The sequence below is a fragment of the Cucumis melo genome, chromosome 6 (assembly GCF_025177605.1).
Source record: "Cucumis melo cultivar AY chromosome 6, USDA_Cmelo_AY_1.0, whole genome shotgun sequence".
Classification (NCBI taxonomy): Eukaryota; Viridiplantae; Streptophyta; class Magnoliopsida; order Cucurbitales; family Cucurbitaceae; genus Cucumis; species Cucumis melo.
The window spans coordinates 1,833,581-1,851,551 of NC_066862.1; the positions used below are offsets into that span (position 1 = coordinate 1,833,581).

The 17,971-nt window shown below is 34.2% G+C and overlaps 3 protein-coding genes across 4 annotated transcripts; all 3 read left to right on the plus strand.

Moving 5' to 3' along the window:
• The first annotated feature begins 614 nt into the window (after positions 1 to 614).
• Positions 615 to 5,997, plus strand: LOC103483349 (AT-hook motif nuclear-localized protein 7-like). Of its 2 annotated transcripts, none has more exons than XM_008439932.3 (6): positions 615 to 1,009; positions 1,497 to 1,938; positions 3,766 to 3,833; positions 4,811 to 4,942; positions 5,104 to 5,265; positions 5,360 to 5,997. In XM_008439932.3, the coding sequence occupies exons 2-6, from the start codon at positions 1,581 to 1,583 to the stop codon at positions 5,672 to 5,674; spliced, it is 1,035 nt and encodes a 344-aa protein (XP_008438154.1). In that variant the 5' UTR covers positions 615 to 1,009; positions 1,497 to 1,580; the 3' UTR covers positions 5,675 to 5,997. The 2 variants fall into 2 exon arrangements, with proteins under 2 accessions (XP_008438154.1, XP_050941876.1); XM_051085919.1 differs by lacking the exon at positions 615 to 1,009 and adding an exon at positions 1,110 to 1,294.
• Positions 5,998 to 7,505: 1,508 nt separating this feature from the next.
• Positions 7,506 to 11,702, plus strand: LOC103483350 (proteasome subunit beta type-1). Its single transcript, XM_008439933.3, has 7 exons — positions 7,506 to 7,696; positions 7,797 to 7,904; positions 9,047 to 9,128; positions 10,305 to 10,434; positions 10,512 to 10,654; positions 11,201 to 11,287; positions 11,371 to 11,702. The coding sequence occupies exons 1-7, from the start codon at positions 7,650 to 7,652 to the stop codon at positions 11,443 to 11,445; spliced, it is 672 nt and encodes a 223-aa protein (XP_008438155.1). The 5' UTR covers positions 7,506 to 7,649; the 3' UTR covers positions 11,446 to 11,702.
• An 870-nt stretch (positions 11,703 to 12,572) lies between these two features.
• Positions 12,573 to 17,771, plus strand: LOC103483351 (ATP-dependent DNA helicase 2 subunit KU80). The gene is made up of 12 exons (XM_008439934.3): positions 12,573 to 12,722; positions 13,283 to 13,375; positions 13,547 to 13,598; positions 13,724 to 13,855; positions 14,400 to 14,803; positions 14,976 to 15,262; positions 15,375 to 15,570; positions 15,677 to 15,883; positions 16,688 to 16,855; positions 16,956 to 17,279; positions 17,350 to 17,480; positions 17,585 to 17,771. The coding sequence occupies exons 1-12, from the start codon at positions 12,708 to 12,710 to the stop codon at positions 17,649 to 17,651; spliced, it is 2,076 nt and encodes a 691-aa protein (XP_008438156.2). The 5' UTR covers positions 12,573 to 12,707; the 3' UTR covers positions 17,652 to 17,771.
• The last annotated feature ends 200 nt before the right edge of the window (positions 17,772 to 17,971 follow it).

The following is a 17,971-nucleotide window of genomic DNA, read 5'->3' on the forward strand; positions in this document are numbered from 1 at the left end:
ATCAATGAATTAAAAAAATTTAATTACCTTTGATTTAAAATTTTTTTGAATGTTATATTTTTGATAAATTTTCTATTATTATTTCATTATAATTGTAAATATTTTTATAATATTATACAAGAAATTGGAAAAAGATGAATTATATAAGATTAGATTAGAGTATTTGGATGGCAAGTTTAGTAATTAAAAGCGAATTTAACGGCATAAGATAAAAAGAAAGAAATTTGATTTGTTGAGAAAAAGACAAAAAGCAGGTCAGCGGCAACAAAAAGGTCGGCCCGCTAACACTAACCTTTGCTGCCTTTGCAGCTTTTAATAGAAACAAAATTAATGTATTTTAACAAATTCGTTTACTTTTTCTCTCATAACTTTTCTTTTTTCCGTAAAATTTTTAACCCCCATTTCTTTATTATTATATATTTTTTTCCATTATTATTTTACTTTTTCTTTTTCTCAAAGTCATCAATAATAAAAATATAATTTCCTTTTTTTTTTTTTTTTTATTTCTATCGGACGTGAAATTTTTCATTAACCAGATTGTAATTTTATCGGGTTTAGCGTTTAATTATATTTTAAAAAAATACAGGCAAAAAAAAAAAAAAAAATCCTTGATCTTATAAAAATGTAATTATAAATTTCCTTTTTTCCTATTCTCCATTTTCAACTTTTTTATTTTATATTTTTGAAAATTTTATTTTGTTATTTACTACTTTGCTTTCCCCTTTTGCTTTCTCAAGTGGTTTGTGTTTCAGACAGCTCTGGCCTGGAACCACTGGCCGGTCGTTACTTTCCGGCGGCTGTTATTTTCTCAGGAAACAAACAGATATTTTTTAATTTTTTTTTTCTTTTTAATTTTTTTGTTCTTCAGAAATCTAGCGATTGTTTCTTCTTCCTTGTATCTCGGAAGAAGCTTTGCTTCCGAAAGCGAGGTAAAATCCTGACAGAAAACGAAGTCGTTTTGGCTTTTGGGGCAGTGCAGCACTGTGAAAGGAAGTTATTTCTGTCATAGGTCGTAATCCTTTAGTCCTTCGTCGCAATTTTTCTTGATTCTTTCATTTTCTTTTTTGTTCATTTTATTGCCTTTTGATTTCTCTATTTTCTCTAAAATGTCGAGTGTTAACTAACTTTTTTTTTTTTTTGTTGGGTGTGTGTTTGTTTTTGAATTTCTGTTTGGTTGGTAAATTTGTGGTTGAGTGTAATAAGAGTTTAGATCGTTTAACGGCGGCGGAAAGTTCTGGTCGGAATCGGCGGTGGATTTTTCTTTCATTTTCTTGGCAATATTCTGCATGATCATGTATTGTTGAGTGACTTTGTTTTCTTAGGTTTGATTGATTATTTGATTTTACTTCCTTGTTCGTGTTGTTCATCGTAGAGTGAAGGGGATTTTTTGGTTTCTTTTATATTATTGTTCTTGTTAAGTTTTAGAAAATGAGGAAAGAACTGTTTGTTTAATTTTGTCATGGTATTGACTAATCTTCTCTTCTTCTTCAAAGCAGGAATGAGCATCTAAATCCTGTAACCAAAAAAAGAAAAAGAAAAAGAAAAAGAAAAAACCCTCAAAAGATTCGAAGTTCAAAGCGATGGAAGAGAGAGAAGCTATAAATGCAGGAGTAACAGTGATAGGAGCCGAAGCTCCGTCGGCTTATCATGTGGCTCCGAGAACCGATAACCCGCCGCCGGCAGGCGGCGGCGGTTCACCAACGGTCGCCGCCTCGCCAGTAAGCGTGGGGCTACCCGGAAGTGGAACCACAGGGAAAAAGAAGCGGGGTAGACCTAGAAAATACGGTCCAGATGGAACGGTAACGATGGCATTGTCGCCATTGCCGCTTTCTTCCTCGGCTCCGGCAGCCGGTGGCTTCTCCATTACTAAGCGGGGGAAGGGCCGGCTCGGTGGCTCGGAATTCAAGCATCACAAGAAAATGGGAATGGAATATATAGGTAATGGGAAACCAAAGTTTTTTTTTTTTTTTTGGATTAAAAATTTTCATTTGGGATCATTAGAGATGTAGAATTACTACTAGTTTTTGATTTAATCTTTGTTGGGTTTTCATCAATTTTTGTAGTTTGCTTCTGTTTGTGTATAAAAATCGAGGTGGGTTCGAGATTCGGTTTGCTTGAAATGATCTCTGAATATCATGAAGAATATATAGTATCTTCTCTTCAAAAAAGATTCCCATTTGAATTTTGGCTTACAAAATTCACGTGGGACCTTACTTGTTGGGATATGTCCTCCTTCAACATATAAGATGTGTACGGCTGCTTTTATACTGAGATCTGACCTTTTAGGGGTTCTTAGAATATTCTTCTCACAGCCTTTTTTTTTGTTTGTCATTTCCTTCAAATTCCGAACAAAATTGTTATCTTTTTTTGTTTTCTGTTTTTTGTTTTTTTGGTCAATCCACTTGTTCTCTGTAGATTCTTGATCTGAAAATTAGTTTAAAGTCATGTAGATCATAAGTTAATGCTGAGCAGTCGAGCTTTTCTTGGAGTTATTTTTGGCATTACTTGGTAATAGTTGTAGATTCGAATCTATGTTACACGAGCTGAAAGTTTTGTGAGAAATAGAATCTCTTCCGCTAACGGTAACGGTTGGAACGATTTGACTCCTTTGAACGTCACCAATTAGCTGGATTGATTGTCGTATCTGAACTTTTGATTTGAGTTGTATTTCAATCAATTTTTTTCCAGATTGGAGTTTGATTATGACTGTGTTTTGCATTAGACATTAATGATTATAAATTACAGTGTGTGAACCCTTAAAAAAGAGATAATGTCCAACTAAAAGTGTAGGTTATGTTAGTGTAAGATATAGTTCAAGTAGGTCAAATCATATTTAAAGCAGTTTAAACATCTTCCTTTCTTAGATGGTCATCAATATGAAAATCTCTTGGGTATTTATAGTAGGTCGAATTCTCGAATCTTGTTTAAATTACGAAAAAGCCCTTTTAGCCTTTTGAGATTGGTTTAAATGTCGTCGTGTCGTGTATCTAGCTATTTTTGGATTCTAGCATGTCTTCTACTTCTACTTTTGTTAACTCTTGGTTTTTTAAAAATTGTTTACAATTTAATGTGTTGAATATAGTATATATATATGGAAGATTTTATTACCACCATTTGGCTCTTCTCTTAGGCTAGGAATCTTTGTCTTGTTAAAGTATCTTGTTTGTTATTTCATGTTAAAAAACATTAAGTATTTTTAGTTGAACTGGAGAGGATCCAACTGAGGCGAACAGTTTTTAGATCCTTTTATGGAGTCAATTGCCTCAAATCTCGGCCATTAGGATCGTTAAGAAGAAGATAATATGACTGAGACAACCCAAGTTTTTGTTGTGATAATTTATACTTATTATGCCTTGTGGTTATGGCTTCTCGATGAACCTGGGACTGTGGTGTAAAAAAAGAGGATTTAACAAATATCTAACCACACTGAAAGATGATTTATCCCAAGTACTTGATCATGGTACAAAGTTTGGGATCTTTGTTGTTCATGCCAATCTGTTTGTAGTAGGTGAGCTAAATATGCAAGTAATCTAGGTAGCCGGTGAGTCAGGTCTTTGATTATCGTTTTCTTTTTGAAAGTCTTAGTTTCTTTTTGTTGTCAGGGATAGTTTTTGCATTCTATCTATGGAAAAGGAGGGTTGTCGTTCTTCCCTTGCTACACAAACATGTAACTGTGGAGCATTATTGGAGCTCGACTTTTTTCACCTTATTTGCTTTCAACTTTTGGTATTCTGAATTATATTTGTTCCCCATCGATTACTACAGGAGAATGGAATGCGTGTTCAGTCGGGACAAATTTCATGCCTCATATCATCACGGTCAATGCTGGCGAGGTACGTTCATTACAGAAAATAGAAATAAAAGGAATGTGTGTTCGTACTTATACCTAATATCTACTATGTATCATTGCTACAATTCATGCCCCTTTATCTTCGTCCTTAGTTTTTTCTTTCTTGCGTCCAAACTACCAAGAAGTATAAGTTCAAGTTACAAGCGTTTGGATATGGCTTCTCTTGAAGCTATTTTAGCTTGTAATAGAAATGTAGCTCTTTCAATCTCTCAGTTCAGTGGTTGAATGCTTAAAAGGTTGTTAGGGTTTGTTTTTGAAACAATGTTTTGGCAAGAACATGCTTTTGGGTAAGTAAATTTTGTTTTGTTTTGGTTTGGTTTATTTTTAAAATGTTATTTTAATGTGCTTGTTCTCGACTTTTTTTAGGGTAGTTAGAGTTACTTTCCCTCAATTTGCATCTCTATCTTGTGATTTCTAGTGGATCATAGTTTTAACTTGACTAGTTAATTGATTATCATTTTTTTAAAAAGAAAAACTGTATTGAGTTGATAATAGTCTCCCCAAACAAGCCATTAGGTTCTATGTCTATTACCTGTGTAATATCATCAGTTTCTGATATCTATATTTGTAACCTGAGATAAAGTCTAACTATATTAAATGTCTTCATGGATTTTTTCTTTTGGCAAGAAACTGAACTTTCATTGAGAACAAAAATGCAAAATTGGTCTATCAAAAAAAGAAAAGGACAAGAAGTTGCACATAAGTAACTAATAAGAGGAGTTTTAGTCCAACAAAATCAAATAGACAAGAGAATTGACCAATAGCCACGAGGAGGCATTACACCTTCTCTTACATGATCTCTCTCTCACTTCAAATCTTGTTATTTTCCTCTAATCTTGTTATTTTCCCCAAACAATAAAATCATCTCATGCATTATTACTTTCCGTCCCGATCTCTCTACAGATGTGATAATTGAATAACGTAGTTTTTCCTTTTTTTGGATATTTGGCTGTTGAAAAGGACGTCACTATGAAGATCATATCATTTTCCCAACAAGGTCCTCGAGCAATCTGTATTCTTTCTGCCAACGGAGTAATTTCTAATGTTACTCTTCGGCAGCCCGATTCTTCGGGTGGTACTTTAACATATGAGGTACGTCAAGTCGGTTAATCTTCAAAAGTTCAAACCAATCTATAAGATGATAATGTATGACCGAAAATCAATATGGGAAATGGTCTTATTGAATTGTTGTAAATGTGAATGGACTATTTGTTGTTTCTGTCCGAATGATTAATAGGGACTATTATTGTCAGGGTCGTTTCGAGATACTTTCTTTGTCTGGATCATTCATGCCCACTGAAAATCAAGGAACAAGAAGCAGGTCGGGTGGGATGAGCGTCTCCTTGGCAAGCCCCGACGGTCGTGTTGTTGGGGGAGGGGTAGCTGGTTTACTCATAGCTGCAAGCCCAGTTCAGGTATCAAACTTCTTTTTTATTACCATAATGTGAAGAAGCAAAACATTGTAGGCTTTCCTTGGAATAGTTATATTGACCTTTTCTCTAAATTTAGGTTGTAGTAGGGAGTTTCCTACCAACTAGCCAACAGGAGCAGAAGGTAAAGAAGCAGAAGCCACCTGAGTCAGTACCAACTGCAGCCCCTGGTTCAGTCCCGAGCACGGCACCAGCCACCGCTATGCCTGCTTCCAATGCTGACACAGAGGACAATTTAAATGGGAATGGTGTGCAAAATCCCGGGTCATTGAAACCAGCTGGTTTTGCTCCTTCGCCTTTCCAAAGAGATAATTGGGGTACCAACGCTGCTGTGCATTCCTTGCAGGAGCCGAGAAATTCCGCTACCGACATCAATATATCGCTGCCAGGCTAATCTAATTAGTTGCTTAGAAAAAAAAAAGAAAAAAAGAAAGAAAAAGAAACAGCATCAGATAATCTCCCTGCTGACCACATTGATCTTATATGATCTAGGCTTTCTGATTGTTCTTACCAACATTACCATATGAGATTTGACTATTATCCACCACCACAGTGAGAATTAGGAAAGTTTTATTACCAACTTTCGATTGTTAGATTCACACATTTTTCTTAATCATGATTAATTAGGACATGTCTGATTTAGTTTGGTTTCTCTTCTGTACCTGTTATTAGGATGTTGGATGTAATGAATGAAAGACCTCTGTTTTTTTCTTCCCACCTATTTTTGACAATTTTGTTCTTTTATGGAAAGTTTTTGTATGTTTTTTTTTGGATAGTATTATTATTATTGTTATTATTATGTTTGGAAGTGAATGCTGTTGGTTTGTTTGGAAATGACAGGTTGTTTCTGTTTTTCTTACATATTTTCTAAAATGCATTGTTCTCTTTTCCTTCAGTTTTTTCTTGTGATAAATGCCAATTATGTCACAAGAAAAGTAGGATTTTTTCCCCTCCTTTCCAACAGCCAACGGATTGGCTTCCATGTGATCGCCTTTCTTTATTTATATATGTGTTTGTGTCTGTATGTATATCTTAAAATAAAAGATTATAATTTTTGTTCATATTAATTTCAATTGAGTTCTTATACTTTTAGAACTTTTAAGATAAGTTCATATCTTGGATGAAAGTTTGTTATTCTTGGCTCCAATCAGAAGTAACAAAAAATCAATTGGCCAAAAATCTCATAAGAAGTAAAGGGCTAACAGATAATACACTTAGTGTCCAACATTTTCATTATTTACCAGAATTGTCTAAGATATTTTATTTCTTTGAAAAATAATTAAATATACATACATACATACATTTGTGAATATACATATATGACAAAGTATGTGGAGTATTACATTAATAATCGAACTTTTATGTTTGCATGTTTATTTGAAACATCTCGTATATATTTAAAATACGTATCATATATATAAAATAAAAACGAAATGCATGTAGAAAAAAACATAAAACTAAAATGAAATAGTTTGGATCGAAGAAATTTGAAATGAAAACGGAGGAAAAGGAACTAAAAAACCAATTAAAAGAAAGAAAATAAGGAAATTTTTTTCGAAAAAATTATGCATTAAATAGAAAATAAAAAAGAGAGAATATTATGAATTAAATGAACATGCAACAATACAAACAAAAAATCATAAAATCAAGGAATATAATTATGAAAAGCATTCAATTCTTAAATGGAAATTCATAAATACCAAATAAAAGTCAAAATAGAAAATATTTAAGTTAGAAAAATAAATTAATATTACGATTTTTCTTAAGATTAAAATGAAGGGATAGTTGCAAATGTTGCAATTATATTCAAAATAATTAAGTATATAGCAACATTTTAAAAAATTTGTAAATATAATAAAATCTGTCAAAATCTATCACCGATAGACCACGTAGTAAATGTTGGTCCATCATTGATAAACCATAAGAGTCTATCAACAATAAAAGTTTATCATTGATAGACTTTGCTATATTTACAATTTTTTAAAATATTTTTACATACTCAATAATTATTTTAAAAATTGCTAAATATTATAATCACCCTAAAATGAAAAAGGTAACTTTGGTCAAAGTCATAGATAAAAGATCTCAATAAACGGAACTTGGGCTTTATATAGTGTGAAGCGACCAAAGCAGCCCAAATTCGTTAGAACAGCCCACTTAAATCTGTGGGTTGGGCCTCGAGAAAACGCTGTCGTATGGTCGTTCAATTCCATTTCATTTTTTTTCTTGAGGGAAAAGACACCGCGAGATCTAAAGAGAAGAAAAGAAGCGAGAAAGCTATAAACCCAGGGACCAAGTTTTGTGCCTTTGCTTTGTGAAGTTCCTCTTCTCTCAAGGACGCCTTCGCTTTTTCATCTGCCCTATTCGACATGACGAAGCAGCAAGCTAACTGGTCTCCTTACGACAACAATGGCGGGTACTTATTGTCTCTCTCTCTCTATCTCTCTCTCTCATTCTCTATGCAGTGTTATGATGTTTTTATTATCTGTTGTGAATCACTGGTAAGCTTTTTGCAGATCCTGTGTTGCGATTGCCGGTGCCGATTACTGTGTAATCGCCGCTGATACTCGGTTGTCTACGGGTTACAACATTCTCACTCGCGATTACTCCAAAATTTGTAAGCTGTATGTCAATCTCTCATCGAATTTTAACTTTCTTTTGGAATTTGAATTCTTAAGTTTAGTTGAGTTTCGGATTGGTTTTCCGAATTCTACGGTTGTCTATGGGCTATGGGTTTATTTTAAGTTTTTGTGGGTGTTAGTTGGGGATAAACTTCTCGGTTTTAGAGTTCACTCAGGGTTATAGTTGGGTGAAGTTTTGAACGAAATCAGCGGTAACTTATCTGAAGATTGTCCATTGGTGTGTAATAGTAGGTGGATTGGCATTTGAATGAAATTTGTGCCTGATTACTTGAAGTGTGCAGCTGTGCTCTTGGAAATTTTGTCATTTCGTGGTTTTGTTTTTGCCTCGGAGGGGTTATGGATCCTTAGGTGGTATCAACGGAATCTCACGAAAGTATTGGACAGGCATTCTTTAAAGGATTGATGGACCGTTGAATGCTGAGTTTACTAGTTGTGATTTTTGTGTATTGTAAACTGTTGGGAAATGATTTGGGAGACATTATCTCGTGCATCCTAACTTTATTTCAAGGAGCTAATTTTAAATGTGGAAAGAGTCTTTTTTGGATAGAAAGGAAAAAAAAAAAAAAACCCATTATTTTTCAACTCTTGTGCGTGTTGATGGATTTTGTTGTTCAGATATATTACAAAAATTAGAATGAGATTCAAATGGCTGATGTTTTGTTTTCTTTCTTTATGCTATGCCATTGTCATTTGATTTCCTCAATTTGGTCCATAAGATTTTCCCATATGTTGTTGTTGAGCTTCATCCAATGTGAATTCTCGGTCATGGTAATTCCGTGTTAAGGGTTTCACATCATAAATTTTTTACTCATTGGATGTGATGTTAGTTGGGTACTTCACTCACCTAAAAGGTCACTTGCCCACACATATGCTCACATTTTTTTGTTGTGCTGTCATGGATTGGCCTAGTGATAAAAGAGGAGACATAGTCTCAATAACTAGCTAAGAGGTCATGGGTTCAATCCACGGTGACTACCAATGTAAGAATTAATTTTATACGAGTTTCCTGACACCCAAATGTTGTAAGGTCAGGTCGATTGTCTTGTGAGATTAGTTGAGATGCGTGTGAGCTGGCCAGACACTCACAAATATCAAAAGCTTATTTATAATTCTTAATGTTGCAGGGCTGACAAAGCTGTGATGGCCTCTTCTGGTTTTCAAGCTGATGTGAAAGCCTTACAAAAGGTTTTGTCAGCTAGGCATTTGGTGAGCCTTCTATCTAAATGAAAATATCTTCTTAGGTTGATCTCTTTGATGCATATTAGCCGAATGCTATGCTATAGAGTTTCTTTTACAAGGCTTTGAGTTTTCGATGCACCCACTTGTTCTTGTCTTTTGGGAGTTCGGTATTGTGTGGGTTACTTGTTTCATCTTGAGGATTGATCTCTTCAATGATTCGACTCCTTTTTGTAATTTTATACCTGATTTGTAGCTTCCCTTGTAATAGGCTTGGACTATTGCTATATATTATACACTGCACTTGTTATTGTTGCTGCCGGATTCCTTAAAATTGGGATAGCATGGTCTCCTGGGGCTTAAGTGCATCTATTTTCCTTCTTTGGTGAGGCGAACTTTATATAGAAGAACTACATAAAGAAGAGAAACCATAGTTGGAGAGGAAATAAGAAAAAAATGACCCGTGGACATCAGATTTTACATTTAGGCTTAGTGAATTTTTTATAAAATTACTAAAGAAGAAAAAATTGAAATATTTATGTGTTTTTTTAAATATTGAAATAGCCCCAAGGCCGTGGCCTATGACTATGTGCCTCGGGTCTTCACAAAAGGTGCGTGCTTTTTTAGCCTCACCTTTTCAAGGTGAGGTGCCCAACCTGTAAGACTAGGAGCACTGTTTTAAGATTCCAATACCATGCTTCCCATGTGACATTTTGTTCCTAAACTATTGTATTTAGTTGACACGTTCATTTCTGTTTTCAATATCACAATGATGTTTTGATCTTATAATGATTTTAGGAGTGAGGCAACTCTTATGTTAACGTTTCTGTTGTGATTTTCTATTATCTAATGTTTGTCCTCTAACAAATTTTGCGGTTTGTATCCATTTTAATTTATATGCCCTCTTCACGTTGGGCTTCATAGCCCTAGTTTTTAATGCATAAACCAATTTGATTCATAATGGAACGTCATTTTTCTTTGAAAAATGTTCAATGGTTGCTTCAAAAGTTGCAGTGAAATTTTTGATATAAATTTATTACTTTGACTCTAAATTGGACTAATTTTTGGCACAAGCTGATGGACAAAACATCTTGTCAATTTCATTTGTTAAGTTTATAATGTATTTTATAGAAATAAGATTTCGGGATGGAGGATTGCAATAAGATTCATTGTTTTGATGTCTCATACGTTACTTCCTTCACTTAGACCTACCAACATCAGCACAACAAGCAAATGAGCTGCCCTGCGATGGCTCAACTGCTCTCAAATACATTGTACTTCAAACGGTTCTTTCCTTATTATGCTTTTAATGTTTTGGGCGGGCTCGATAGCGAAGGTACATGACTTCCCTGCTTGTGGTTCCAGTTTTATGTCTCACTTTCCCATTAACTGGTTATTTTCTTCTTGAAATAGGAAAGGGTTGTGTCTTCACCTACGATGCTGTTGGTTCATATGAGAGAGTTGGGTACAGTGCCCAGGGTTCGGGTTCCACCCTAATTACCCCCTTTTTAGATAACCAACTGAAGTCTCCAAGCCCTCTATTATTGCCTGCACAGGTATAATCTCTTACCCTTCCATGGGAGAATGCACATGGAAATGACACATCGGGCCATTGGCTTAAGAAAAAAAAATGATGTTATGCTTTCCCCCCTTCTGGCAAAATTAGACTGACCCAATGGATATCCAAGCTTAAGCAAATATTTATTATTGCTATTTTTGATTTTATACTTTCAAAATAGACAAAGAATATCAATAGAACCATTGAGAGTAAGAGAACAGGAAATGGTCTATTAGGTGATGAGAAGGGAAAAAGTAAGAAACTTGGACATTCGAGAACTCTTATCTCTTTGAAAATACATCAGCCCCATAATCCCTGCAGTCCTCCTTTATGTGTGTATATATGAAGTGTATGCGTAACTGAAAGGAGCCCATTATCCTCCACCCTCTCCATCACGCAAGTCCTCGTGTGCCCATGCTCGCACATGAGGTTGGAAATCACCCGTTCTATCTCGGCTTTGTTGACTTTGCTGTTTTTTCCTATTTTTGCATGCACTCCTATTCTCCTTAGTATCTCTATATCTCAATCAAATTATTATGAACAGGATTCTTCAACGCCTCTTTCAGAAGCTGAAGCAATTGACTTGGTGAAAACCGTTTTTGCATCTGCTACCGAGAGGGATATCTACACCGTAATTCTCTTCCACTATTTGTATAATGCATTCCCTTATTCTAAGTATGTAAATTCCAACTCTGAAATGTTATTTATCGACAGGGTGACAAACTCGAAATCGTTGTTCTTAATGCCGATGGTCTTCGCCGTGAATACATGGATCTCCGAAAAGATTAGTTTGGTGGTTGCTCAATTGATTGAATGTTGCAGCATCCTTTTGAACTCCCCATCCGCATACCCCTCCCTGAGATTATTGCACCGTGATCGTTATATTTACGGATGGTTAAGTTGAAGTTTCTCTCTGTAATATGACCTCCGTTTCCAGATTAAAATTTCTGTTGTGAACATGGGATTGTATTAAAATCTGCACGGCCGTTGGCCAATGTTGATCGATCTCCCTTTTCTTCTAAATCGTAGCATTTTTCATGAGAAAATGGATTTGAACCTTAACTGCAAGGTAATAGAAGCTGGCTGGGTAGTACATGATATTTAAAATCTTATTAACATGTTGTGTTGATTTATGATGTCTATGAAATGCTAGGCTTGGAAGCACTAAACAAATATGAAATAGACAAATGTTGGAACCACTTGTTCTAAAATTTTAATTGCTACCCTAAGCTTACAATTTCATCCAATTGTACTCTCATCTTAGACAGATGTTGCAATTCAAACCTTAATCTTGACAAAGCATTACAATTTTTATACACTTTAATGAGTGTTCCACTGTATTTTCACAAACATTCCTTGCATTATAATTCTTTTTTGCTTGTCTAATTCTTGACATCTTTGATAATCCTTCCATTTTTTTGTTTTTTGTTTTGAAAATTAGATCTATTTCCTTTTCATGTCTTGTAGTGTGATTATTTTAACTTTTAGTCAATTTTAAAAAATAAAAGCACATTTTTAAAAAACAAATAGGGGCTTTAATGTGAACTTTTTTTGAAAAATAATATTTCTTAAGTCTATCAATTTTGCCGTTTTAAGTTTAGTCAATACTTATTTATGTTTTTTTTTCCTAAATAAAATGTACCGCTTTATGTAATTATCTGAAAAAAATTAGCCGTAGAGGCTTCCGAAGTACACTTTAATTATAAAAGTATAACAAAATATAGTCTATTTTTATCTTAAATTATTGTGATTTTTTTTTGTCATACTTATGAATATTTTATTATTTAAAATAAAATTTCAAGTCTTCCATACCTATGTTTGTGTATTTTATTTAAAAATGGAAATGGAGGGATAAAATGATTTATTACATAACAATGATAATAATTAGAATAAACTAATAAAAACGAACAAATAAATTCTTGCAAATATTAACAATTGGAGCGAAAAGTAATAGTAGGGATGAGGAGGGGGAAGTGAACGATCGAATCATTTAAATTAGTCTACGCCTCTGCTCTGCTCCATTTCAAGCTTCTTCACCAAGCTTCTCTTCAATGGCGCGCAACAGGGTAATCTATCTTCTTTCTTCTGCTTGTTCGATTTTCTTCTTTTTCTTCTTCTTCTTGCGCGAACAATCACAGCTGGTTCCTGTGGAGTTTGGTCTCAGTATTTCAGTCTAAAGAAAATGAGTTTTATTTTGATCCTCACACGAGCCAAATGTAGGTGGATTTACTGCTAGGGTTTAGGGTTTTGTTGTCTAACGCGTTCATAAGGGTCGATGATATTGGGTTGAGTTTCTCAGGGGTAATCGAGTGCTGTTAAATCTGAATGTTATGACGATCTCTGTCCTTCTTTAGCTTGAGAATTTGAATGTGAATTTCACGAGGAAAATGTTTCAAAACAATTATTTGAGTGAAAATCCATTTGAATTTTGGATAGAAATTATGACTTTGATAGAGTGTGATGATGCTTGGGTCTCATTATTTTTCTAGTTAGTAGATTTACACAAAAAAAATGTTTACGTAAGGGCAAAGTTTGGGTCTCATTATTATTATTATTACTATTATTATTTTTATTTTTTTCTATATGCATATTCTCACATCCAAGGATTTATGTTTATATGGAATAGGAAATCTTGGTGCTGGTGTTGGATGTTGGTCCATCAATGCACTTTATTCTCCCCGAGGTCGAAAAAGTTTGTTCAATGCTAGTAGAGAAGAAGGTATTCCATTGACAGCTTATCGATATTCAGTAGTTTTTAACTTATTTTGAGTTTTTCTTTCTATCGAGGACTAGGAGTTTGTTATGAACCAATTTTTTTTTTTCATTTACCAGAAATTTAGAACATATGCTTTGGAACTATTTTAAGCAATAGTACCGTCTTTTAATGCAGCTACTCTACAACAAGTACGATGAAGTAGGGATTGTTCTATTTGGAACTGAAGGTTTTTCTCTCACAATTGTAATTTATATTCTCTTAAATGTTCATTAGCTGATGCGATTGAGGTCTTGTTCGTATTTACAAAAGTTCACTGTACGGATTACTTTGCCTTTGCAATGAAATTTGCAGACACTAAAAATGAGCTGACAGAGGAAGTTGGTGGATATCAGCATGTGGTGGTTTTACAGAACATGAAAGTGGTTGATGGAGATCTTGTTGATGTTCTAAAACAGATCCCTCGAGGGACTGTTTCTGGTGATTGTATCCAACATATTAATAGAAATTTTTGTTCGTATGTTTCCGTGGAGGATAATGCGTTGCTTTCTATACCTCTATCGTTTTATAACAGATTACTTGCCGCTTGGAAATGTGATTTTTTTGTTTCTGCAAATTGGACATTCTTTGCAATGTTCCATTCATCATCGAAAATTTCTTGCTGTTACCATATTACTTTGCACTTATTTTTTTTTTTTTTTGTTTTTATTTATTTTAATTTTAAAATGAAGTCTAAGTTTTTAACTTAGGACCTTATGGGTATCTATAAACGTTCTATGTCACAACTAACTCGTTAGGTTTTCTTTGATCCGGCTTTAGTTTTCTGTATGATGGTTGCTTGACTTTCACAAGAATTAATGAAACACAAATCATTTTTCAGTATGGTTTATTTATTCCGCTACACACTAGAGGATTGTATTATCTCATTGTATAACAATTTACATAAAGTAATTTTGTTTGTGGTTAGATCATCTGAATTTTCTTAAATTTTCTAATGTTCATGTCTTTGGTACCTTGACACTGTTGGTAGTTCTTGATGCCATAATTATAGGAATGGACATGCTGATAAAGAAATTTGGAGAGACAGAAAGGGGGAAGAAACGCCTATGTCTCGTGACAGATGCTCTATTCCCTATAAAAGAACCTTATGAAGGAACTAAAGAGGATCAAGTTACGACCATTGCGCAGCAGATGACAAAACATGGCATAAAAATGGATAGTGTTGTTGTGAGAGGGAGGTTCGGTCAGGATGCAAATGAGAAAACAATGAATGAAAATGACCTTCTTTTAAACATATTTTCACAGAAAACAAATGCAAAAATGGTGTATGTGGAGAGTCCAACTTCATTATTAGGTGCAATCCGGACTCGCAGTATAGCACCTGTGACAATTTTCAGAGGCGACCTTGAGATAAGCTCCGTTATCAAGATTAAGGTGAAGTGTTTGGTCTTTAATACGACTATGCCCAACATTTTCAGCGACTCTGATCATAAACTTTTTAACATATTGTTCAAATTTTTTGGTAAAAAATTAAGGGTAGCTTCTATCCCTTTGACACATGATTGATAATTATCATTTATCAGTCTTGATGCTCTAATTTAATCAGGTATGGGTTTATAAGAAAACATCAGAAGAGAAGTTTCCTACTCTGAAAAGATATTCTGATAAAGCACCTCTAACTGATAAATTTGCCACGCATGAAGTCAAGGTAGATTATGAGTACAAAAGTGCCGAAGAACCTAGTAAGGTAGTGCCTCCAGAACATAGGATCAAAGGGTATAGGTATGGACCTCAAGTGGTTCCTATATCGACCGCTGAATGGGATGCAGTGAAGTTCAAAACAGAAAAGAGCGTGAAGCTGCTCGGATTTACGAATGCCTCAAATATAATGAGGTAGATTCTAGCTGTCTTGATTTTTTCTTTTCCATATATATCATGTTAAAAAAACCTTTTATACTCATAGTTTATGTTTTGAACGCTTCTGGTTTGCTTAATTATTTTGAAGGCACTACTACATGAAAGATGTCAATGTCTTCATTGCCGAACCAGGCAATAAAAGATCCATTGTTGCAGTTTCTGCTCTAGCAAGAGCAATGAAGGAAATGGACAAAGTGGCGATAGTGCGATGTGTTTGGAGACAAGGACAGGGGGGTGTTGTTGTGGGTGTCTTGACACCCAATATATCCGAGAAGGACGGTATTGTATGTCTACTAAGTACATTTTTGTATTCCCCTATTGAGTAGTCTCTGTTTTATATATTTTACCATCCACATTAATTTTCTCAATTTATGATCCTTTTTATGGTAGGCCGATTCGTTATTCTTCAATGTACTTCCCTTTGCGGAGGATGTTCGGGAATTCCAGTTTCCATCCTTCAGCAATTTGCCAGCATTCATGCAGCCAAGTGAAGAACAGCAAGAGGCAGCAGATGACTTTGTTAAGATGCTTGATCTTGCACCAGATGGGCGAGAGGAAATTCTACAGCCGGATTTCACACCAAATCCTGTTCTGGAGGTATATACCTTTTATGTTTTTTTTTTTTTTTTCAATCCCTCATTTGTTAACCATCTCATTTTTTATTGTTTTTGTTTTTGTTTTTTCCGTTTTTAAACTTTTGTTTCTTAAAAACAAAAATTATATATGAATGGTAACTATTTTTTTTTTTTGAAAAATACGGTGGTATAATTTTAAGAGCTTCTTCTTTTCATTTTCCATTTCCTTCCTAATTTTAAATTTTTGTATAAAAAACAAAAAACAATGAATTAATTACCAAACACACATTTTTTAAAAATCAATTTTCAAAAACAAACAATAGAAAACAAGTGGGTTACAAAACAGACTCAGATTAGAATACATTTTCAAGCATTTAATTTAAAAAATAAGTTCTAGAAAAAATTTGAGTGTTTGGCAACTACTCAAAATAGTTTTTGAAACACATATAACCTATACTTTAAATAGTTTATTTTCTCTATCAAAAGAGTTGAACTAGAAATGAGTCTTTTGAAAAATATTTTTTTTTCTCAAATCAACAGAAGCGGGCCCTTATATATACACTCTGAAATCACCGTTTTTCCCAATTCATTTTAAGACACTTCTTCTGTTAATGGGATTTGTTGCTTGCTTTGGTTCTTGAATTGTGTGTATTAAGTTATTTATGAACTCTCAAATGGTTCTTTATGAAAGTTTGAGAGGCTACTGGGAATACTTTGTCCACCAATTTGCACAGATCTCTGGATTCGAACTGATCAAAACAGACAATAGCATTGTATGATGGTTGCGAAAAGATTGTTATGAGATTCATCTGTCTTTTGTTGGCAGCGTTTCTACCGTCATCTCGAGTTGAAATCAAAGGATCCTGATGCTGCTGTACCTCCACTTGATGGAACTCTCCAGAAAATTACCGAGCCAGATCCGGACTTGTTTTCTCAAAACAAAGCTGTTATCAACACCTTCCACAGAAGATTTGAACTCAAGGAGAACCCAAAGGTAGTTCATCACCGACCTTGGGTTCGAGATACAATTGTATTATTATTATCCTACAAGCCTTATCTTAGACACAAGTTTTGGATATGATCTAAAAATGCAGCTAAAGAAATCGAGAAGGCATTATTTACGTGAAAAAGCATCAGGTTCAAGCGATAAAGAGGACAACGAAGAGATTTCTGCTCAAATTGTTGAGTCTGTTGCCAATATGCCTATGGTTAAAGTCGAAAAGGTTGGAGATTCAACTCCACTTGAAGATTTTGAATCTATGATGTCTAGAAGAGATAGTCCAGAATGGATCAGTAAAGCAATCAATGGCATGAAAAGCAAAATATTCGATCTTATCGAGAACTCCTCTGATGGTGATAGCTACACAAAAGCTATCGAGTACTTGCGTGCACTTCGCAAGGGTTGCATTATTGAACAAGTACGGTACTCTCTGTCTGTCCCTTTTCTTCTTCCTGCTCAAGAATAAAACTACTCATGTTTTTGTACAGGAACCAAAGCAATTCAACGATTTTCTCCGCCATCTCCGTAACTTTTGCCCCGAAAAAAACCTCCATACCTTCTGTGAATTCCTCGCATCTCAACAAATTAGTTTGATCTCCAAGGAAGAAGCTGCTGACAGGTTTAATATTCATTTTCTTGTTGAAACTGCGTTGATGGAAGTCTTATTTACACTGCTCTTATTATGAAGTTCTTTGTTTTTGTCTCTTCCTATACTGTGAGCAGTGAAGTAGCTGATGATGAAGCTAGAAGATTTTGGGTTAAAATGGAGCCTAAATCAGAGCAAGTCTAGATAATGATGAATACAACATGTATATATATGTAATTTTGTGTATCCATCAAGTTTTGAAGCTTGTTTACTAGTAATGTTACCTTAAAAGAAATGATAAAAGGAGGAAGTTATTGGTTTAAATTTTATGTTTTATAATTTATTAAAAACACACGATAAAATTCTTTTTAACCATTCTAAGAATTAACATTTATCGTAAGATTAAAATTGTTAATACTTTTTAATATTTACTGTTAAGCTAAAAGTTCAAATTGAAAAAAAATGGTAAAATAGATAGATATTTTTAAATATAGTATAATGAACTAAACTTTTACGAAATATAG